Source organism: Ambystoma mexicanum, chromosome 6p (assembly GCF_040938575.1).
Source record: "Ambystoma mexicanum isolate Mex_15411 chromosome 6p, UKY_AmexF1_1, whole genome shotgun sequence".
In the NCBI taxonomy this organism is placed as follows: Eukaryota; Metazoa; Chordata; class Amphibia; order Caudata; family Ambystomatidae; genus Ambystoma; species Ambystoma mexicanum.
In genome coordinates this window covers 823,588,809-823,608,155 of record NC_090935.1, presented here as the reverse complement: position 1 = coordinate 823,608,155, position 19,347 = coordinate 823,588,809, and the positions used below count along the sequence as shown (strand labels likewise).

The 19,347-nt window shown below is 44.0% G+C and overlaps 1 protein-coding gene across 1 annotated transcript in view; it reads right to left on the bottom strand.

Moving 5' to 3' along the window:
- The window catches only part of PPIP5K2 (diphosphoinositol pentakisphosphate kinase 2), a 2,362,281-nt gene that overhangs the window by 1,736,802 nt on the left and 606,132 nt on the right, over positions 1–19,347 (bottom strand). The window contains exon 10 of the mRNA XM_069625464.1: positions 19,118–19,239. Within this exon, the coding sequence (XP_069481565.1) occupies positions 19,118–19,239 (122 nt within the window). The remainder of the gene's footprint in view (positions 1–19,117; positions 19,240–19,347) is intronic.

Here is a 19,347-nt window from a genome sequence, read left to right as displayed (position 1 = left end):
TGGGCCATTTTCTGTGACCAAATTGGCCGCCCTTTACAGTATTTATATGTTCAACCAGTTATGTGCCTATTTCTTTGTATCCTATGATTAACCCCACGGAATTTAAGTGGACCCACAATGATGAGTAAGAGCAAACGTGCAAGCATAGATGCCCTTATGTGTATATAACTCTGATACAAGCCAGTAGGGTATGTTAAAATAATGTTATTGCTTTCTTAGTAATTAATGACTGAAAACAACCAACAAATTCTTCTCCAATGTGACAACAATTTGACAAAAATGTTTGGACATTATCTTCCAGATATATGCTAATGGAACCCGAGGTCCTTACACCGTACAGATAGTTAGGACATCAGAGCGAGACTTCCGTCTTAATAATGACTAAAATACAGACATGATCTGCAACACTTCAGCAATCAAGATCATAAATCAATATTACCATATTGTGCTTCAGACAGGCTCTTATAATACTTCCAGATCTTATAACTTCTTAGATTTGATGAGTACATCAGGAGGACACCCAGTGCCGTTTATTTATTAATACACAGGTTGCCTCAATCCTGAACATCATTTCCATTTTTATCCAATTAATGGCACCATTCGAACCGTCTGCACATCTGTGTCTTCATACAAATGAAGGTTGGATTCAGGTCCCATTGTGCAGATACATTCATTGACAAGAGGCAATGATACCGGCACTGCCTCTCCTCCCAACATGGCTGTTCTAGTAGATGGCAAGCAACCCGTGGCGTCACACGCAGCGTGTGACGTCACCATTGCCTGCATTTACAATTCCACATACCTAATGGCGGACACGATCGAAACTGTTTGCGGAACGCCATCACGTGCTGGATCACACCATACATAACACGGGGATCAGTGTAATACCAGGTTAAGTCTACATTAGCCAGGATTGCACATCAGCTAACTATGGTTTACATATACATTCGGAACGTCGGGCAAGGCCATAGGCTCACGTGAAAGCATATCTTTTTTCTCTCTCTGTGGCTGTGCAGAGTGGCTCAGGGGCCGCTGCTTACCAGAGAAACGTTGTGCTTGGCTTACCAGCAGAGCGCACGCGACCGCCTGGAGCCAATTTGTAGTTAACTATGGACATTAGTGCTGGTCATTGGGCCGGCTCTCGGCGGATCCGAGATCCGGCACCAGATATGGAGCCGGATCTCGGGATCTGGCCAGAGTCAGCCGCCCACAACCATGAACCGCGCTGGAATACTTAAAATAAAATTTTTTAAAAAAGCACCTGCAACACAGCATTGCCTTTTACTGCGGCTTTGGCACAGGTGTGTAATGCACAATGCTCGCTACATTTACAACTGATTCCTTTCAGTTGTACAAGTAGCAAGCATTGTGCATTACACACCAGCGCCAAAGCCGGTGGTAAAAGGCAATGCTGCCATCGCAGGTGTTTTTTTTTTTTTAAAGTATTCCAGCGCGGTTCATGGTTCAGAATTGCTGGATGTCCACTTCGAGCCCCGCCCCCTCTATACAACGCCCACCAAACTCCTCCCCCACCCCGGCCCCTGTGTTGTGGGATCCCACACCACATTTTTTCCATTTCCACCACTGATGGATATGCATAATCATGCAGGAGCACATTCGCATTCAACACGACCTTCGAATGTTAAACATAGTCATGCGAGCAAGGGAATTCTAAACGATATAATTGCATACACATTATGTGAGCAGAGATAACATCAGCCATCATGTTGCTAAATGCCTGTAGCGCTATGAAACGTACAGGCAGCAGGTCCCCCAGTATAATATACCCCTTCTTATACCCTTTACTCTTATTCTTCTTATACCCCTTCTGTTTCCCTCCTCCTTCCCTTCCTCAACTCTTCCCTCCCAGATTAATTGCTCTACTTACTGTTTTGTTGGTTTGATTCATGATTGTAAATTGCTTCTACTGTTATAACGTTCTATGTATTCTGTTGTTGTAATGTAAAGCGCTTTGGATTAAAGCGCTATATAAACACAATAAATAAATACAAATAATAAGCAAATGTATTGATGCAATTAGCATATTGACAACAGCAATCTGCATATTATCATATTTAAAGGGGGGTTCAACACGTGACTCTTATGAGCACGTTTATGCTCAGATAGATTCTTAAGCAGCTTCAAAATCGATTCCTACGGATACTGTGCTTCGCACACCAAAAGAGGCAGACTCAAGTTTGGATACATGCCAAATGCATTGAACTCTATTTACCGCACCAAGGGATTCACCCCTTAACATTGTGCACATACTGACATCACACTCCTCCAGAGTGGAAAGACAATGTAAGGTGAGTGCATTTGTGGCACATCGCCTTACATGCAGGAAGCATGGCACGTTTGTTTGACTTAATTAGTCACCAATGCACATTCCCAGCACACACATCCTGGGCAACTGTCCACAGGAGCATGCAGACCACAGAGTTCATTTTGAACAATTGTTTGAAAGATGTCATTTCATCAATTTGTTTATGGCCATTGTTGCTTTTTCTTTTCTCCCTTTTATCTCCCTTCGATCCTCCCATTTTCCAACCACTTACATTCCTCTGACGTACAAATCTTATGTTGATTTCATAACCTCATGTACTGTTACCTGCATTATTTGTGAATCTATACCTGATAATGGTTGTGTTATGTTTGAATATGTACTTTTACTTTTTGTACATGATCATTTTTGTTGAAATGTTTTATGAATAATCCAGAACTAGTGCTCAATTTTGATAAAGACCAGAGTTGGTCGAAACACGTGCACAATAAAGGCACTTTATAACACAAAGTTAAACGATGGGTGTTATAAAGTATTTGGGACCAGCGCCACACTCGGGTACGCAACCCAATTCAATACAGACTAAGGTTCGGGTATACCTTATTGTACCCGGGCAAGCGAAAGTCCACAACAATATATATTGATATATATATATCAAATGTTAGCGCACCCATACTGAATACTTTATGCCCACTTCCCTACACTCCTAAGCATGACGTCCCAACTGCACACTCACTCACTCCATTGTGGGAGACACGAATAACTCAAATTAAATCCCCGTTTAAAATGACTGGTTGGTCCTGTTAAACCCTCATCAGAGGAAGTGTAGAAAATCTCCTAAAAAGTCCCTTTTCAACAGCCCTATTAAATGCTAATTTCCGAAAAATAAAATTCTCCAACACTGAATCTTGCATTAAGAGAAAAAGCAACATCCAGTCCAACTGAATGTTTGCTAAAGGTATCACACATTACTATACCATTATACATTTTTTTTAAAAAAACAGCCAACTAGAGATGTAACAAAAGCCAGACCCCTTGATAAACACGATTTCCTATTTCAGGGCTTCTAGGGCAACTTTTTTGGGCCCTCAACATTTTGCACACACACTCCCATAAGTCTTTTTTGGTTCCTTGATGTCATTTTGGTGGACAGAGGAACTTCCCCTGAAGTCCCCCTGCCATTATGCACCTATACCTTAACACCCCGAGGTGCCCAGTACCAGGGATGCCTCAAAGCCACCCAATTTCTGCCTAGTGCGATTCTAATGGCCATACTGGAACTAACTGGTTTAGGCTAGAAGAGGTCCCTGGACTAGCCCTCACTTTCTGTGGGGGTGGCTTTGGCCGAGTGACAGTCCCAGTGACCAACCGGTATGGTTGATGGCTCTACCACCAGCCCCTTTTTGTGATTGGCTGGCTGGCTTTTGTCCAAGCCCTTTTCACAGGGGTAGGTTCTACCCTGCCCCTAACTCTATTGCTGCTGTATTCCTAGAACGTCTCCCGACCTGCTTAAGGAGTTTTGCTGCTGATTCCCACCTTTTTGGCCATTTCTAAAGCCCTCATTTGCTAATACTTGCAATATGCAGTGTCCTGGCCTCATCATGGTTTTTTTTTTTTCTGACAGACGTCTAGTCCAGATATCTTGGATAACCAGGTGACTTCTCACATCTGCTGGGTTGAGGCCATGCAGTTTGAGACCGTTTGTAAGACGATTGACTGCAAAATCCTATTGTTTACTGCCACGATATTCCACTTGGCTTTGGGTTGCTGTAGGAATCAAAAGAGTTGCTGCAAGTTCATAACTGCTCTTCAGTTTGGGACGTACAAGGGTGCCACCAGCCATTGTCTGTCCCAGGGCCGTTTGCTGCCTTTTTTTGGTCCTTCCTTCTTTCTGGAATCTTCTTTTTGGGATATTTTGCTCTTGTATCAAAGGTAGATGCCATAGGAAGAGCGTGTGTTCATCTCCTGCGTTGCTGGGGTCATCGCTGGTTCAGGGTGCAAAGCCCTGGGATCAGGATCCTGAAAAAAATCACACATTGAATCCACCAATGTACTTATCATGGGGTCTTAGAAAGGGTGGTTATTCACAATATTCACTCTTGGGTGTTCCCCGTTCTGCGTTAGTGATTCCTAGGAGGTGAGTCCCAACAGAGATTCCTAGTTGACTTGCATTGGAAGCGTCCTTCTGTCCTGCAACTTATCCTCTGGGGTCCAAACCGTGACCTTTGAAATCCTTCTGTGGGGGTCACCTGTTGTCTTCCCTAGGGTTCATTATTGCAACATCTGCACCTGTGAGGTAGAACTGTACTTACCTCCTTCGGTGTGGAAGAGCCTTGGACATTTCCCATTATATCCTATAAAAACTTTCAACCAACCCTGGAACGCGCTTAAAGAGACTCTGGGGTACTGGCATGTCCCTGCACATTTTTAATGGATCCCCAGGGGTTCAGTGAGCTCTGGGCCAAGATTCATCATTTCAGTACCTACTTACGATTTGACATTCCTTTTAAAAGCTATCCCTTTCGTGTCTTCACTGTTAAATGCACTGGAAACACAGCGGCTGCATTTCGTAACAATGTATATATTTTGTAAGGGTGCAGAAGAAGAGGTCTGACACAGATGTGACGTGTTTGTTGTCATAGATTTTTATAAAAGAAAATTGAGAGATTGGAAAATTGCCTCTGTCCCTAGTGCTAAGAGTGGTTTCCCTGCCTCAAAGAAAACTAGTGAAACTGTGAGGATGTCAAATGAAATAGTAGTCACAGTTGTGTCCAACAACCCTTATTACGTTCCTAATACTAAATAACAAATCTAAAGTGCAAGGTTGTTCCTTTCTCAAAAGGTGATGATGAAACTCCTTCATCAAAGGATGGTATTAATAAAAAGGAAATGTTCTCTTCCAAAAATAAACTGTTCCAGTCACCAGGGAATTACTCCTTTTCCCAGGAGTCTTTCTTGTTCTACTTCACAAGCTAAGAAAATGGCGCCTGACAGATTTATTCTGCTTGGAAAGCGGTCTCGCTTTTCCACCCTTTCATAAAAAGTTGCCTTCCTTTTGAAACTTGGGTTCCTTGTTTATTACCTGGGTAGGTCTGGTTCACTCTCCTCCCCAATACAATCCAGTGGAAAGGGTTGGTTTCCAAGAGTCTCTTTCTGTTGGGTCCCAGACCCTGTAGTATAAATAAATTTTGTTTAATTCTTGGACTCAAATATGGGTGCAGGTTGCCGACTCACTGTGTTGTTTGCAACCAGCTTGGTTTACCCTCCTGCCAAACATGAATTTCTTCAGTATCTCCTTCTCTTTCTTTCAAGGTCCCCACCCCTCTTATTCTCAGTACTAAACGAGAGTGCAAGTCCCAGACTCGCAGTACAGTTCTTTGACAGCTTGGTTCACTACCAAGCCTCTATTTCTTCAGTGTTTCCTTTTCTTTCTTTCGTGGTCCCCGACCCTCTTATTCTCGGTTTCAAATATGGGTGTGAGTCCCAGATTCGCTTACAGTTCCTTGATACTTTGTTTCACTTTCTTGCCAAGCTAGGCTTTCTATCTTCACAATTTCTCTTCTTGGTGGGATCTCTGACCCTCATGTTACCTATCTCTTACTCAGAGTGTCAGCCTCTCTTATTCTGTGGTCTTCAGATTTCCCGTTCAAATATAGATGTGTGTCCCATACACTCAGTACTGTTCTCAGATAGCTTGATTTACTCTCCTGCCAAGCTAAACTTTCTCCCTTCGCAGGTTTTCTCGTGGCAATGTTCCCAGACCCTTGTATTATCCATCTCTCATTCAGGGTTCCAGCCTGTCCTTATCTCAGGCTTTTAGGCCTGCCCTTCAAATATGGGTGCAGGTCCAAAACTTGCAATCCAGTTCTCTGGTAGCTTGGTTCACTCTCCTGCCAAGCTAAGTTTTCTATTGTTGCAGATTCCCTTGTGATTAGGGTATCTGACCCTCCGTTAGTAAGTATTTCTCTCAGGATGCTAGCCCGCGGTATTCTCTGTCCTTCAGGCTTCCAAACCCTCTTGTTTGATGTTCTCTCTAGCCCTCCCAGTTTCCCTAGACCTCCTGTCCCCCCCCCCTCCAGCCCACTTGGAGTCTTAGAAGCTTTTGTTGAAGTTTATTGTGGTTTCATCCTCTTTGTGGCCTTCATATATTGTTCTGGGCACCTTGGCATTAAACTGTTAGAAGGTCCAGCCTCCATAGTGGACCTTACTGTTTTAGGCTAGCAGAAGTCATTGTGATGAAGAGGAGGAGGTGCGCTGCACTTCTGGGTGCCTGCTTGGCGATAACTGTCTGCAAGCTGTATGTTGTTGCCTCCCCTCTGGGTCTCCCATGCCACCCCTTACCTTGACCTGGGTATCGGCATGTCGCCAGGACTTCCTGGGACAGTTGGTAGTCTGCGTGGCTTCTCATGCGTCTCGTTCTCGCTGAGGTAAAGGGATGGCATTCCCACCAACAGCTTGCTTTAGCTCACACTCCTGTGCAAGGGTCCGCTCCTGCAGGTCTACCGACGTCTACCGACGAACACACATGGACGACTGCCGGCGATCTCGGTCCTTACTCCTCTCAGGACTCTTAGGAACCTAACAATCTCTCTGCCGGTACCACTGTTCGAGAGTGGGACCAGACAGAGTGAACAAAAGACAAATAGCAATCATGTACCGGTGAAGATGTTTCCGTAGCCTGATCTCATCAATCCAAAAAAAAGAGCAAGAGTCGACAATAATGATTTAGTCAGTAACCACTCAAACGCGACTGATGACCTGATAAATCTATCCACATACTCAATTGACAACGATGAGTGGAATAGCCCTGTAGTCGATCGACCACAGAGTGTCGAACTCGGAGGAATGTCAGAAGTTGCAACGTGGGCAAGTTGATATGGTCGAGGCAGGGAGCCTTAAACCGTCGAAAAATGTGATGATAAATGCTGTGAAAATATTTAATGGTTTAGCTTGTCCACCAAAACAAAGGTAAGTTTATGAGGAGGATGGCTACACCTCTGACCCACAGAAATCGGCCCTTGGTAACATCAGTGCCAGATCAAAACAAAATGGTCCGATTTCTCCAATGTATCAAAGGTAAGTAAAATGGGATCTTGTTGAAACCCCTGAGAGTGATCCTTTGATGAAGGTGAACCTCAAAATTACTTCGGCACAAGTGGAACGTCAAGGCGGGAGACCTGTTAAAGACTGTGGTCCACGAGCTATGAAACAGAGCTCAACGAGAAAACTCTGGTTGGAGAATATTGCCTGGGAAAAAAATGAAGTAAATTTAAACCGGCATCATATAATGAAACTGCTGCACTGTGTACCTTTGCTAAGAAGCATAGCGTCGGAGGACATTGCTATTGTGGAGTATCTGTCTGAATGTAGGTCAGATTGTGTGATCTTACATGTTGACTCACAACTGCCCTCCAAACCTCACTCACAGGCATGAACTTCTTCCAGCTAGTCAACGACCCTACGCAAAATAAGGGTAGGATATTAGATTGCATACTCACGCTCAACACTTCAATCTCAGTTGTTGACTGGACAGACCACTTTCTCATCCGTTTCTCCCTACCCAGCCAGGAGAAACACGATCTCACACCTATCATAATGGATACGGTTGAGTCAAGAAACATTTGCAAACTGACAGCAGCAACCTCATCCCCATTCTGGAGGAAGCTCTCACCTTGACAAATCCCCCGATCGATAATCGTAGTGGCCTAGCAGATATCTACCATAAATGCCTAACTACAACCATTGACGCACTATCTTACAACTAAAACAAGATGCCCCGATAAACACTCAAACTTGTGGCTCAATGACGAACTTGTAGGACTCAGATGCAACAAAAGGTCACTGGAACACATCCACCAACAAAACACGCCATAGACACTGCAAATGCATTCCTAAAAGCTAACCAAATTTACAAGGCTGCTATCATAGCTCATAAAGCTAATGCCCTAAATGTACACATTACTAATGCTGCTTCAGATTCCAAAGAGCTCTTCACAATACTCAGAGAGCTGGAAAATCCTGTCCCACCCCCATCACAGAACAATTCTAGCAAAGCATGGTGCACTACCATCCTGAATGCAATTGCCTCCAAAATCCAAGTGCTCCAAGCTAAGATCGTCACTAAAAGGAAAATACTAGCTTAAAAAAACTCACCTCTACCTACCACGGATTCAGTCAGCGACAACACCAACACCCAATTCAAATTCTGCCTAGTTAGCCAAGCCCAAGTGCTAGACACCATCAACAAACTAAAACCTTCCAACTGTGCGCCCCTACCTTAACACCCATTATCACTAAATTTGTCAATGCCACCTTTAGCACAAATAATGTCCCGACTAGCATCAAGGAAGCTTGGGTCACCTCACACTCCAAAAAACCTTCCCTGGATACCACAGTCCCCACAAACTACCGCCCTATAACAACGGTCCCCTTTTTGCTCAAAATAATTGATAAAATAGCCTAGTCCCAAATCCAAACGCACCTCTTACAAAACCACCACCTAGGAGCGCGTCAATCTGGCTTCCGGCCAAACCACAGCAGAGACGGCTCAAAATCCAGATGGACTCCATAATTAAACTTTGCATCATTTTGCTATTAGACTTATCAGCTGAATTCGACCTATTCGATCATGACAAACTGTGCCACCTTAGCAAAGGACTTCCACTTTTCGCAAGAAGCCACGTCTTGGAACAAATCCTTTCTGGCTGACCGAACATCCTGTGTCTCCATTGGCAAGGAGGCCGCAGACCCCATACCAGTACCTACAGGAGTCCCACAAGGATCTTGTCTGTCGGCCACGCTATACAATGCGTACACCAAGCTCTTATTTGCTGAACTGGATGCCATGGGTCTCATCTACACAAACTTCGCCGACGACACTCAAATTCTTATCCCCATCACAGGGAATTATGACCAGGACACAATTATGATCAATAAAATCTATGCTATAATCCCACATGGATGGCGCTAAATAGCCTCTGCCTCAATGATGAGAAGACAGAGATTCTCATCGTAGGCTCCCCAGCCAGAATCAACACCCTCCACGCAGACTATTCAGCTATCAACATTGACAGCTCCCTCATTCCAGTCCTAAAACAGGTTAACACGCTAGGTGTGTACTTAGACACCAACCTAACTATGTCTAAGCACATCAATGCTTTATCCTCAGCCACCTCTTACACAGCCAAACGGATTGCTTTATGCCGTCAATTCCTCACACCACAGAACTACATCACCCTAGCCAGGGCTCTCATTGTATCGAAGTTGGATTACTGTAATGTTCTACTTCTAGACACCTTGAATACCAACTTGGCAAAAATGCAACTGCTGCAAAATAAAGCATTGCGAGCAGCCCTGGGACAAAAAAAAAAAATCAGATCACATCTCCACCATTAGAAGGGAAGCTCACTGGCTACCCATAAAAGATACAATTTTATTTAAATCACTATTCATCACTCATAAATGCCTCACTAAAAAGGCACCTATTTACCTCAACAATACTGTCTCCCTGAACAAGTCAGCAAGAACTCTGAGGTCCAATAAATATTCCCACCTTTCTGTCCCTCGCTATAAATGCTCCAGAGGGGGTAGCAGTTTTCCAGTAACGTGGAACATGCTCCTGTTACTCACCAGAAATGAGTCCTCCCACCAATGCTTCAAAAAGGACTTAAAAACCTGGTTATTTAACAAATACTAGGCTCAGGTCGACTGCATCTTATCCACCACTAGCCTGCCCGTACTGTTTTACACAGATGCCAACTGTAAAGTATTATTCTAACTGTAATAAATGCTACCAAATGTAATGTTACTTGATTGTAAAGCATGTCTCTATTTGTAGTAAATGTCACTAAATGTAATGTTACCTGATTGTAACTGTATTTTAATTATGCAAATATGTCTAACTACGCCGTGATATCCAAGGGTTTGGGCTTATAATAAATGCAATAAATAAATAAACTGATTGAGAATACCCTGATATCTGCGGGCAAGGAATTATTGTCTTTTGGTTATGAAATAACGACCCATACTGAAATGGTCTCCAAATGTCTGCAAACTGAACAGCAAAAGCTGACAGCCGGAGGAGGCTTAACGCCAAACGAGTCCAGATGAGCCTTACTGCATGAAAAGCTTGAAGGAGATGTGCGCAGAAATGACAAGGCAAAATACAGAGTGGACTCCCCCAAAAGAAGATCAGAGTTCAGAAGTTGTCGAACGAGCAACAAAAAATGATCAATGCCCACAATACTTGCTCGCTAATATAATGGAACACTTGTGGCTTCATGCATTTGTTTTGTGACACCGTGCCAACTAAAGAGTGGTATTCAATAATATGCCTACAAGAGACGTGGTTGCGTGAACTTCCGATATGTGACGTAGCCTCTGGCACTAGAAAAATGCAGGATGCCATGAGGACGGGCAACCTGGTGATCTAAGGACGGAAGACGCTGGGTATTCTGGAATTTATGGGCCATCTGCTGAATGTAGTGAGCCCTCACCTCGGGTAGTAAGGCTTTCTCCGAGGACGCATCCAGGACCGCTCTGATGAACTGGAGCTTTTGGGAAGGTGTCATGTCGGACTTGTGGAGAGATTGACAGGTGATGCCGAGATGTTCAAGCACCTGTTTGTGAGAATGGGCCCTGATCAACCAATCGTCCAAGTAGGGGTAGACGTGAATCCCAGTGTTAGGTAGAATTCTCAGAAATATGCTAATTCCTCTCTATCTTAGAGACCCCCGGCTCTTTTGCTCGACTTTAGGACTTCATTTCTAACCTGGGGTGAGTGAGACCTTTTTCCCCCACTCTCTCATGTATTTTTTTCTGTGATTTATGCTTTTATATTTTTTTCTTTTGACTTTGGAGTCTGACAAACTCCATAGGCATAATCTTTGCATTGTGTCACACGGCACCTTCAATGCAGTGCCACAGGGAAGTTTCTTAGATTTCCCAAAGGTTTAAATACCTTCTCTTGGTGAAACTACTTTCTCCAAGAGCAGTGAAGTGACATTGACTTTACTTACATTTTGTAACTTTGTAGACTCAGCGCACACTATCTTATCCTAGGGTGCTGGAGGGGGTTACTTAGTATCTGTTAGGCAGAAACCTGTGCAGTTCCCTTAGGGACCACTGCAAAAAGTTTAAGACCACAGGAGTTAGCCGTAAACCCAATTGGTAGCAGTCTGCACCACCCAGATTTACCTGGTAGCTGTGGCTGAGCAGTCAGACTTCTCTCAAGAAGAGTTAGGCAGTATACAGAGCCTACACAATAGGGCAGGTAAATACAGTAAAACAAGCAAACACTGACCAGAGCTTTGGTGTAAAAGATATATAATTATTTATTTAAAAACACATCTATAAAAACACACTGGCACTATCATCAAGCAATTTCAAAAACAAAGTCACTAAAGTATATACACTCCCTTAAAAGAATATTAGACAAGTCTTAAGTAAAGCACCACTTATTTTCAGACAGCGGTGAGCGCTTAACGCAGATGGCACTCTAATAATTCGGTTTAAACGGGAGAGAAAGGCAGAGCATAAATTGAAACAGATCCCAACACTTTCAGAAGAACACAGCAAGAGAGGAAGGCAGAATAAAACCGTGAAGTTAGAGTTCAGAAAGCCAGATCCACTTTAAGGGGATCAGAACGAAATGTGTCCAAGGTCACACGGTTGAAAAGTGCACAAAAGTCTCGAAAAGGTTCAGAAAGAAGTTGGACCAAAAGAAAGGGACCAGTTAGATGGTCAATAGACCAGCCCAGTCTAGAAGGTTAAGTATTTACTGTCACCTTGTAGCAATCTATAGAAAGGGAGACCAGGCGGACACAGTACCTTGAAATGGTGAGAACACTCCAGCGGGGGCAGTTGATCCTGGCAGCGGTTACGAGTCGGTGCTTCGTCCGGCAGAAGAAAAGATCTCGTCGGGGAGGAAGCAGAAGGTTGTTGTACTGCCAGGGAAGAAACCAGCCGCGGAGTATCTCGATTCAAAGGAGCGGTCCTTTTATTTGCGGTTCAGTGGTAAGTGGCTATCCGGTTGCTGGGGTGCTTGGCACGGGCAATTCGACCACTAGACGTCCTGGTAGGCGAAAACAAAAGCAAACTGGTTGTCCCCACCAGCTCAAGGGGAAGAGACTCTCCGGCAAGAAGATCTCCTCTGTCGTCGGGAAGTGGTGAGAAGGTTCAGCAGGGCTCCACCGGTGGTGTCGTCGTTGCAGGTCGGCTCAGCTTCTCCCTCTTCGGATTTTCAGGTCCTGTGGCGACTTCTGAAGTTCCAGTCCCAAAAGCCCTGCTTTTATGCAAGAAACCCCCATTCATTCAGCCTAGCTGTCAATCAAACATGCTGGGCTAATCACACAAGAGTGCGACTTGAGTTGCCAAGGCAACTCAGTCCAGGGTGCCTAAACCCCCTCCCCCCACACCGCCTGTGGTACCCAGACAGAGGGGCACCACTTTTGGAGGCTTCTGTGGAGAAGCCCGCCAAAAAGTAGAACAAGGGGCTCGACTTGAGTTGGAGTCACAGAAGAGAACACAAACGCCATTTTAGAATCGAGTTCTGGCAAAAAATACCAACCGGTGAATTGATATTAAATAAATAACCCGGCGGTATGTTCGAGGCTATAGGAATTAAATAATTAAAGTTGGTAGCCTCGAACAATGGGAAAATCCCATATTGCCACCAGCCAAAACTCGATCAGGGGGGACTGAGACGTGCCCCCTCGAATAACAGACCCCGGGGCAATCGAATTGCCCCGACCAGTACGTCCACAATATGATGGTTTGTACTGGTTTCTGTTCAAAATTTGGGACTAGTAAAGCCAATGACGACTTTACATGCCCTGGGAGACAGTAGTCAGTCCCAGGGTATGGAGTCTATGGTGGGGTGTCACTATGACACCCCTGTGCCACTGCACTGAGGGTGCTGTGTAACACAAATAGTAAAAACACATGAGACCCTCTGGAGTAAAAGACCCCATAGCCCATAAAACACATTAACAGTCAAAGGAACCCCTGAAATCATCTCCAAGAGTGTGAGGAAGAGAGTCTCACTCTTGGCAGGAGAAAAAAACAAACTCCAGAAATCCAGCAAAGCTGCTGGGGGACTCACTAGGTTAGGAAATTCAGCCTAAACAGAGAATTCTCCCTAACAGTATCCCCTTTGTCTAGTTTCTGATGTAACATTTTTATGTTACCCTTTCTACAATTAATGGCTGGTGGCAGTGGTTTACTTTATACTACCATTGTGTGTTTTTACCGTGGGCTGCAATTGCAGATGCAGTAAGAGACACCCATGGGTGCCCAAACTGGCACCGGTCTTCTTTTTTGCCATTTCTTGTTGGAAATGTCCTTCTTGAGATTTACTCTGCGCGCCAAACCAGGTTTGATCCCTTTGTTCGCTTTGTCTTTGGCAGGATTCACGAATGAAGCCCGCCTCTGGCTCCAGCGTGTCTGGAGGGGCAGGAAGTGAGGCAGGTGCCCGAAACTCCCTGTGCTTAATCCCCTTGGTTACAGGAATGCACCCAAAGGTGATTGGCCAGCTGGCTGTCCTTGCGAGGACAGCCACCCTGCTGTGTGATTGACAGCTAGGCTGGAATTAATGGGAGGAACCTGCATAAAAGGCAATGCTTTTTGGCTTGGAAGGCAGAGGCGACCACTGGACGAAGGAATCTGAAGAAGAACTTGGAAGAAACGCCTGCCGCAACTCCTGGTCCATTGGTTTGCCCGGTGAAGCCCTGCTGATGTGCTCAAGCTCTGAATTCTTTTTCACTAGAAAAGCCCAGCAAGGACGACTTCTCCTCTTGGGTTGGTGGGATCAATCAACCAGAAAGTGAACTAATTTGGACATCCTCCCGGAGCTGGCTGCACTTCCACTGTTGCTGGAACCGAAGTGCCAGGGAGAGGAACACCAAACCAAGTACATTGCTTTTAAGACAGACCCATGTTTCAGGAAGATTCCCTGGACTCCCTTGAAGCAGGACTGACAAAGCCTGAGCCACCTCAACAGAGTGCTGACCCCAGATTCGAGGAAAGTCCAGAGTGGTATCCGTGAGACCGCGGTGGCGCTATTTGCTATAGACACGAGGAGCTGAAACCGCAAATGCTGCTGAACTGAAGTTTGCCCATTGCAGTGCAGGAGTCCCCAGACGTCCTCCCTCTTGGCCCCAGGACTGAGGCCCAGGACACCAGGATCTGCAGATCAGTACAGGAACAGAAGCCAGCTGGAACCATTTCTTCTAACCAAAGGTACTGTAAAGTTAAGGGGACTTACTTGTGGTGTAGCCTTACTTGTTCTCAGTTGAGACTTGTCTTGGTTACCCTTGCAGAGTTGCTTGCAGCTTTGCCCCTCACAAGCCCCCCAGTTTGTGGCCCTTCAAGTAATCTTATTTCTACAAAATCTTTAAAAAAAACATTACTTCGCTGCAAAGAATAGAATACTTTTTTTAGTTCAATGAGTTTGAGAGGTCCATTTCAGCCTTACACTTAAAAAAAATTGTATTCTTTGCTCAACTAACATTGGCTGTCCTGGCTCCCTGAGAGAGACTTCTTACCTCTGACTCTGTGCCTTTACCTTTCCCCCAGGAAAGGGTTACATTTACTTTGCATTGGAGGGTTCAAAAAGTACTTACAAGTTTATGAATTATTTGTTAACCTTTGTTATATTCCCCAACCTAACCTTTGCACCAAACTCAGTATTGCTATAAATGTACCAGTGATAAATCAATGTCCACAGTGTCCTAGCTATTTAAGTCACCATCTGAGGGTACAGAAAGTGTTTTTGTGCCATCCCCAATGGGTATCATCTGATTAGAGAAACTAAGAGTGTGTTTTGAAGTATATTGTGAAGTATATTTTGAAGTGTTACATGTTTTGCTCCATTCTGAAGAAGGCTTATATAACCGACTGTTACATTAATTAATAATGGTTTAATCAAGAAACCTTGGGTGTAAGAGTTTAATTTAAATACGTGTCATTGTGAATCTCTGTGTAAAAGCCCTACTGCTCACATTGACCCCTCTTGAGATAAGCCTGGCTGCTCAGCTACATTACCAACCTGTGTAGTACAGACTTATACCAAAGGTTGGGTTCATATTGCCAGGAGAACATGGTTGCTGTAGTCTCCCAAAGGGTACTGCACACAATCTTGCCTAACTCCCCTCTCCTAAGACTCACTGCCACCACCACCATCAACTTGGTTAAAACCCTCAGAGCAGAGGTCAGCCTGAATGGCAGAACTCAAAACTGATCATGAGAACCGCCAACAATGAACCTCAGGTACTTTCTGTGCTTGTGATGGATAGGCACATGAAAGTAAGCATCCCAAAGGTCCAATGACACCATCCAATCCTGAAGCTGGAGGGCCTGAAGGATCTGAGAAAGGGTAACCATTTCTAACTTGTCCTTCCCGAGGAACTTGTTCAAGTATCTCACCCACTCCCTGTTCCTCTACGTGACAGGTACTCGCTCTACAGCACCTTTCTCTAGCAGACTGCAAATCTCCTGCAAAAGGATAAGATCTGGAATTTTGGGGGATTGACTCCCCCCTGTGGATGATCCGGAGGCCTTCTTAAAAAGGGGAGGCAGTAACCCCAGGCTACTTTTTGCAAGGCCCAACAATCTGAAGTAATTCCTGTCATTCTTCCAAATGCTGAGTGAGCCTGCCTCCCACTGGAGTCTTGTGGATTAAGGCCTCAGAGGTTTTGAGGCAGCTGAAGCAGCGGCTGAGAGTAAAGCTGCTGCTTGGGCAGACTTGGCACCTCTTCCTCTTTCACCATGAGGGAATTTCTTTTGACCTCTTTGACTGGTCAGCCCTCTAGCTCTTCCAAATGAGGAGTAAGGTTTCAGTTACTTACCTGTAACTACTGCTCTCCCGCATGGGTCTGGCATGGATTTACATGCTCATGAATATTTCCCGTCATCAGGTTGGGAATCCACGGTAAAAGAATAAACAGTTTCACTTTCACTTAAAAACAGCATTTCTCCTCTAAACCAATCACTGTTCTCTGGGTCATATTGCCCCCATCCAATGACAGTCCTCTCCCTGTGCCCCTCCTCTGGCAGCCATCTTCAGATATGGTAAGCACGTAAAGTGGCAGTATGACCAAGAAGAGCCGCAGAGGGGTCGGAAGGAGGGTTCGCATGTGAATCCATGCCAGACCCATGCTGGTGAACGTTACAGGTAAGTAACTTAAACCTTCTCCAGCATGGGGACTGGCATTGATTCACATGCTCATGAATAACAAAAACATAGCAGTACAGCATTATACAACCACGGGAGGTGGCAAGGCTCAACAGAAGCAATTAATTCGTACCTCCGGAACAATCTCACCTCAAGCGAACAGCTTGCGTAGCACTGTTTGGCCGACTCTGGACTCCTCCCTGGAATCCATGTCGATGCAGTAGAACTTCGTGAAGGTGTGCGTGGACCTCCACGTAGCAGCCCTGCAGATGTCCAACAGGGGCACAACAGACCGGAACACCGTTGTCGCAGCAATCGCTCTTGGGCGGCCAGGAAGCGGTCGCCAACCGATGACAGTGCGTGATGCAGCCGGAAAGCCACCTTGAAATGGAAGCCTTGGACAAGGCCTTCCCATGGTTTACAGGGCCAAAGTTCACGAACAGTTGTGAAGTCTTCTGAAAACCCTTTGTGTGTGTCAGGTAGAACTTCAATTTGTCACATGCCTCAATATGAATACCAGAATGGGAGTGTTCCACACAGGTGGCCTCCATAGAATCCCCTGACAAAGTTCAGATCTTGGAGTCCTTTTAGGCCTTGAAGTGATGTTCGGGAAGAGGTTCATATACCAGTGCTCTCACTGGAAAGGAAAAGGCTGCAAGGAAGTCCCAAAAGGAACAGCTGGGTCAAAGCACTGGAGACAGATTATAGGCATCCACATCATAGGATTGCACGGAGCAGCCCTGCCATTGTTTTAACTTTGTCTGATGATGCATAAACATACTGGAGACACACCCCAAAAACACAGTAAATGTTGCAGGACTAACAAGGTAATATATATATCTTTTTTTTATTAAAACGGTTTGTTTGATTTAACAAACTTTTCATTTATATTTACATCAATTTTTACACAGATTTAGAAAAATATATTAGTTTTGTTCATCTAAACTTCTTTCATAATCTCATTCCAAAATTTCATCACCGTGAATATAAGACGTTGATTTTTTCCTTCAAGAAGTTCTGTCCATCTTTCCTCAGTTGTTAACTGTTTGTCAGAAATTTTTAAAAAATTCTCTTAACAGTTCTCTTTTTGGTTTCAGGGCTGAGCAAACCATAATCAAATGAAATAGAGTTTCCACACTATCTTGATCTTTGCAGAATCGACAGACCGAGGATCTGATGTTTGTTTTGTCAATCAAAGCTAGATAATCTCGAGTGGGCAGTATATTTAATCGTAAACGTAGAAATAGATCACGAATATGGCAACACGGAAACTGTGACAAGTATGATGGTAATTCATTCAGTGCTCTTACTTCAGTTTCAGCATGCAGATGTCGTTTATACTTTTTCTGTTCTTCTACAGTTCTTATCCAGTCATTCATTTGAATTTTTTCCGTTTTGCATATTGTGGTCTATGGGCCAACATCTCTTCCGTGATCTCTTCTCTTTTCATTGTCAATTTGATCTCAGTGGACCTTTTCAAGACAGCTGATGCCTGAAATGTTTCTTTCTTTTGCTTTAAAATTTCTAGCGCTGGTATTTTTTCCTCTGAAATTATTTTTCTTAGCAGATCCATTTGTTTCCACAGTACTATGGATTGTACTGATTGTAACGCTAATTCAAACCATATTCTATGGACAGGAAATGCTTTGGGCAATGCAAGGGTTTTCCTCCAAAATATTGGTTCGTAGTAGGCCCATATCATTAGTTGTTGGTTAATGAGCGACTCACTGGCATATGTCAAGATTGGAATTACTTTTGTTTGTAGAGCAATATTGTGGCTTTTGCTGAGTATGTCCCATATTTTAGGTGAAAGAAGTTTCCTTGTTTTGCTAGAGATCTCGCTTTCTCCTCAATATGTTGTTTCCATTCAATTTCATTCACTGACGGATTGATTAGAGCACCTAGATATTTTATTGTCCTGATTGACATAACCACTTTATTTTCTAGTTGAAGCTTGATATCCTCTTGAGACTTATTTTTTTTCGTAATAAGTTTCATTGTTCTCGTTTTGTCAATGTTTATTTGTAGATTATTCTCTATCATATAGACATAGGCTTCGTTCACTGTTTGTTGAAGGCCTTTCACAGTTTTGTCTAGGATTATAATGTCGTCAGCATAAATTAATGTTTGAATGGCTTCACTGTTGAGTTTTGGCGGATTGGCCATGTTATTTTGAATTTTGTCACCAAAGTCATAGGTAAAGAGATTGTAGAGGCACGCGGCCAAGGGACACCCTTGTTTTAGCCAGTTACTAGTAGGAATTGATTGAGTCACTCTTCCGTCCTTCGTAAGTCGGACTCGTATCGAGGTGTTCGAGTATAACTGTTTTATTGGATTTAGAATGCTTAAAGGACATCCCCAAGGTAATATAGCACTGCTTCATCAGAAAGAAATGACTAAGATAGGAGGGCAGTATGTGCCCAAGGGGGGTTGGAGGCTGCACATGCAATGTGTAGGCCTCCATTGCTTTTTTGTTTCTTTGGAAGAAAGGCCTAAGCCTTTGTCCCGAGGGTATGATATCCCAGGAATCTAGAATAAGGGGGACCGAACATACCAGTACTAAGAAGACTATCCATAAATGATGCTAACAAATCTCAAAGATTTTCACTCAAAAGCAGGGACGATACACATCAGCATAACATTCAAGAGATTGCAATTCTTACCCTAGTATTTTTGCACAGTCATCATAGTATTTCATGGAGTTTTTGACAAAGCTGAAGCCATTCACATCACAGACATATGACTGACCACTAGCTCGTAGTAAATCAAAGCCACAAACAGTTTGCTGTTGACAGAAAAACAAATGAGATAATTACACAAGAAAAAGCATTAAACCACTTGTAATATATGTTATAAAAATAACTACAGAAGAAAAGCTTCCAACAAAATGTTA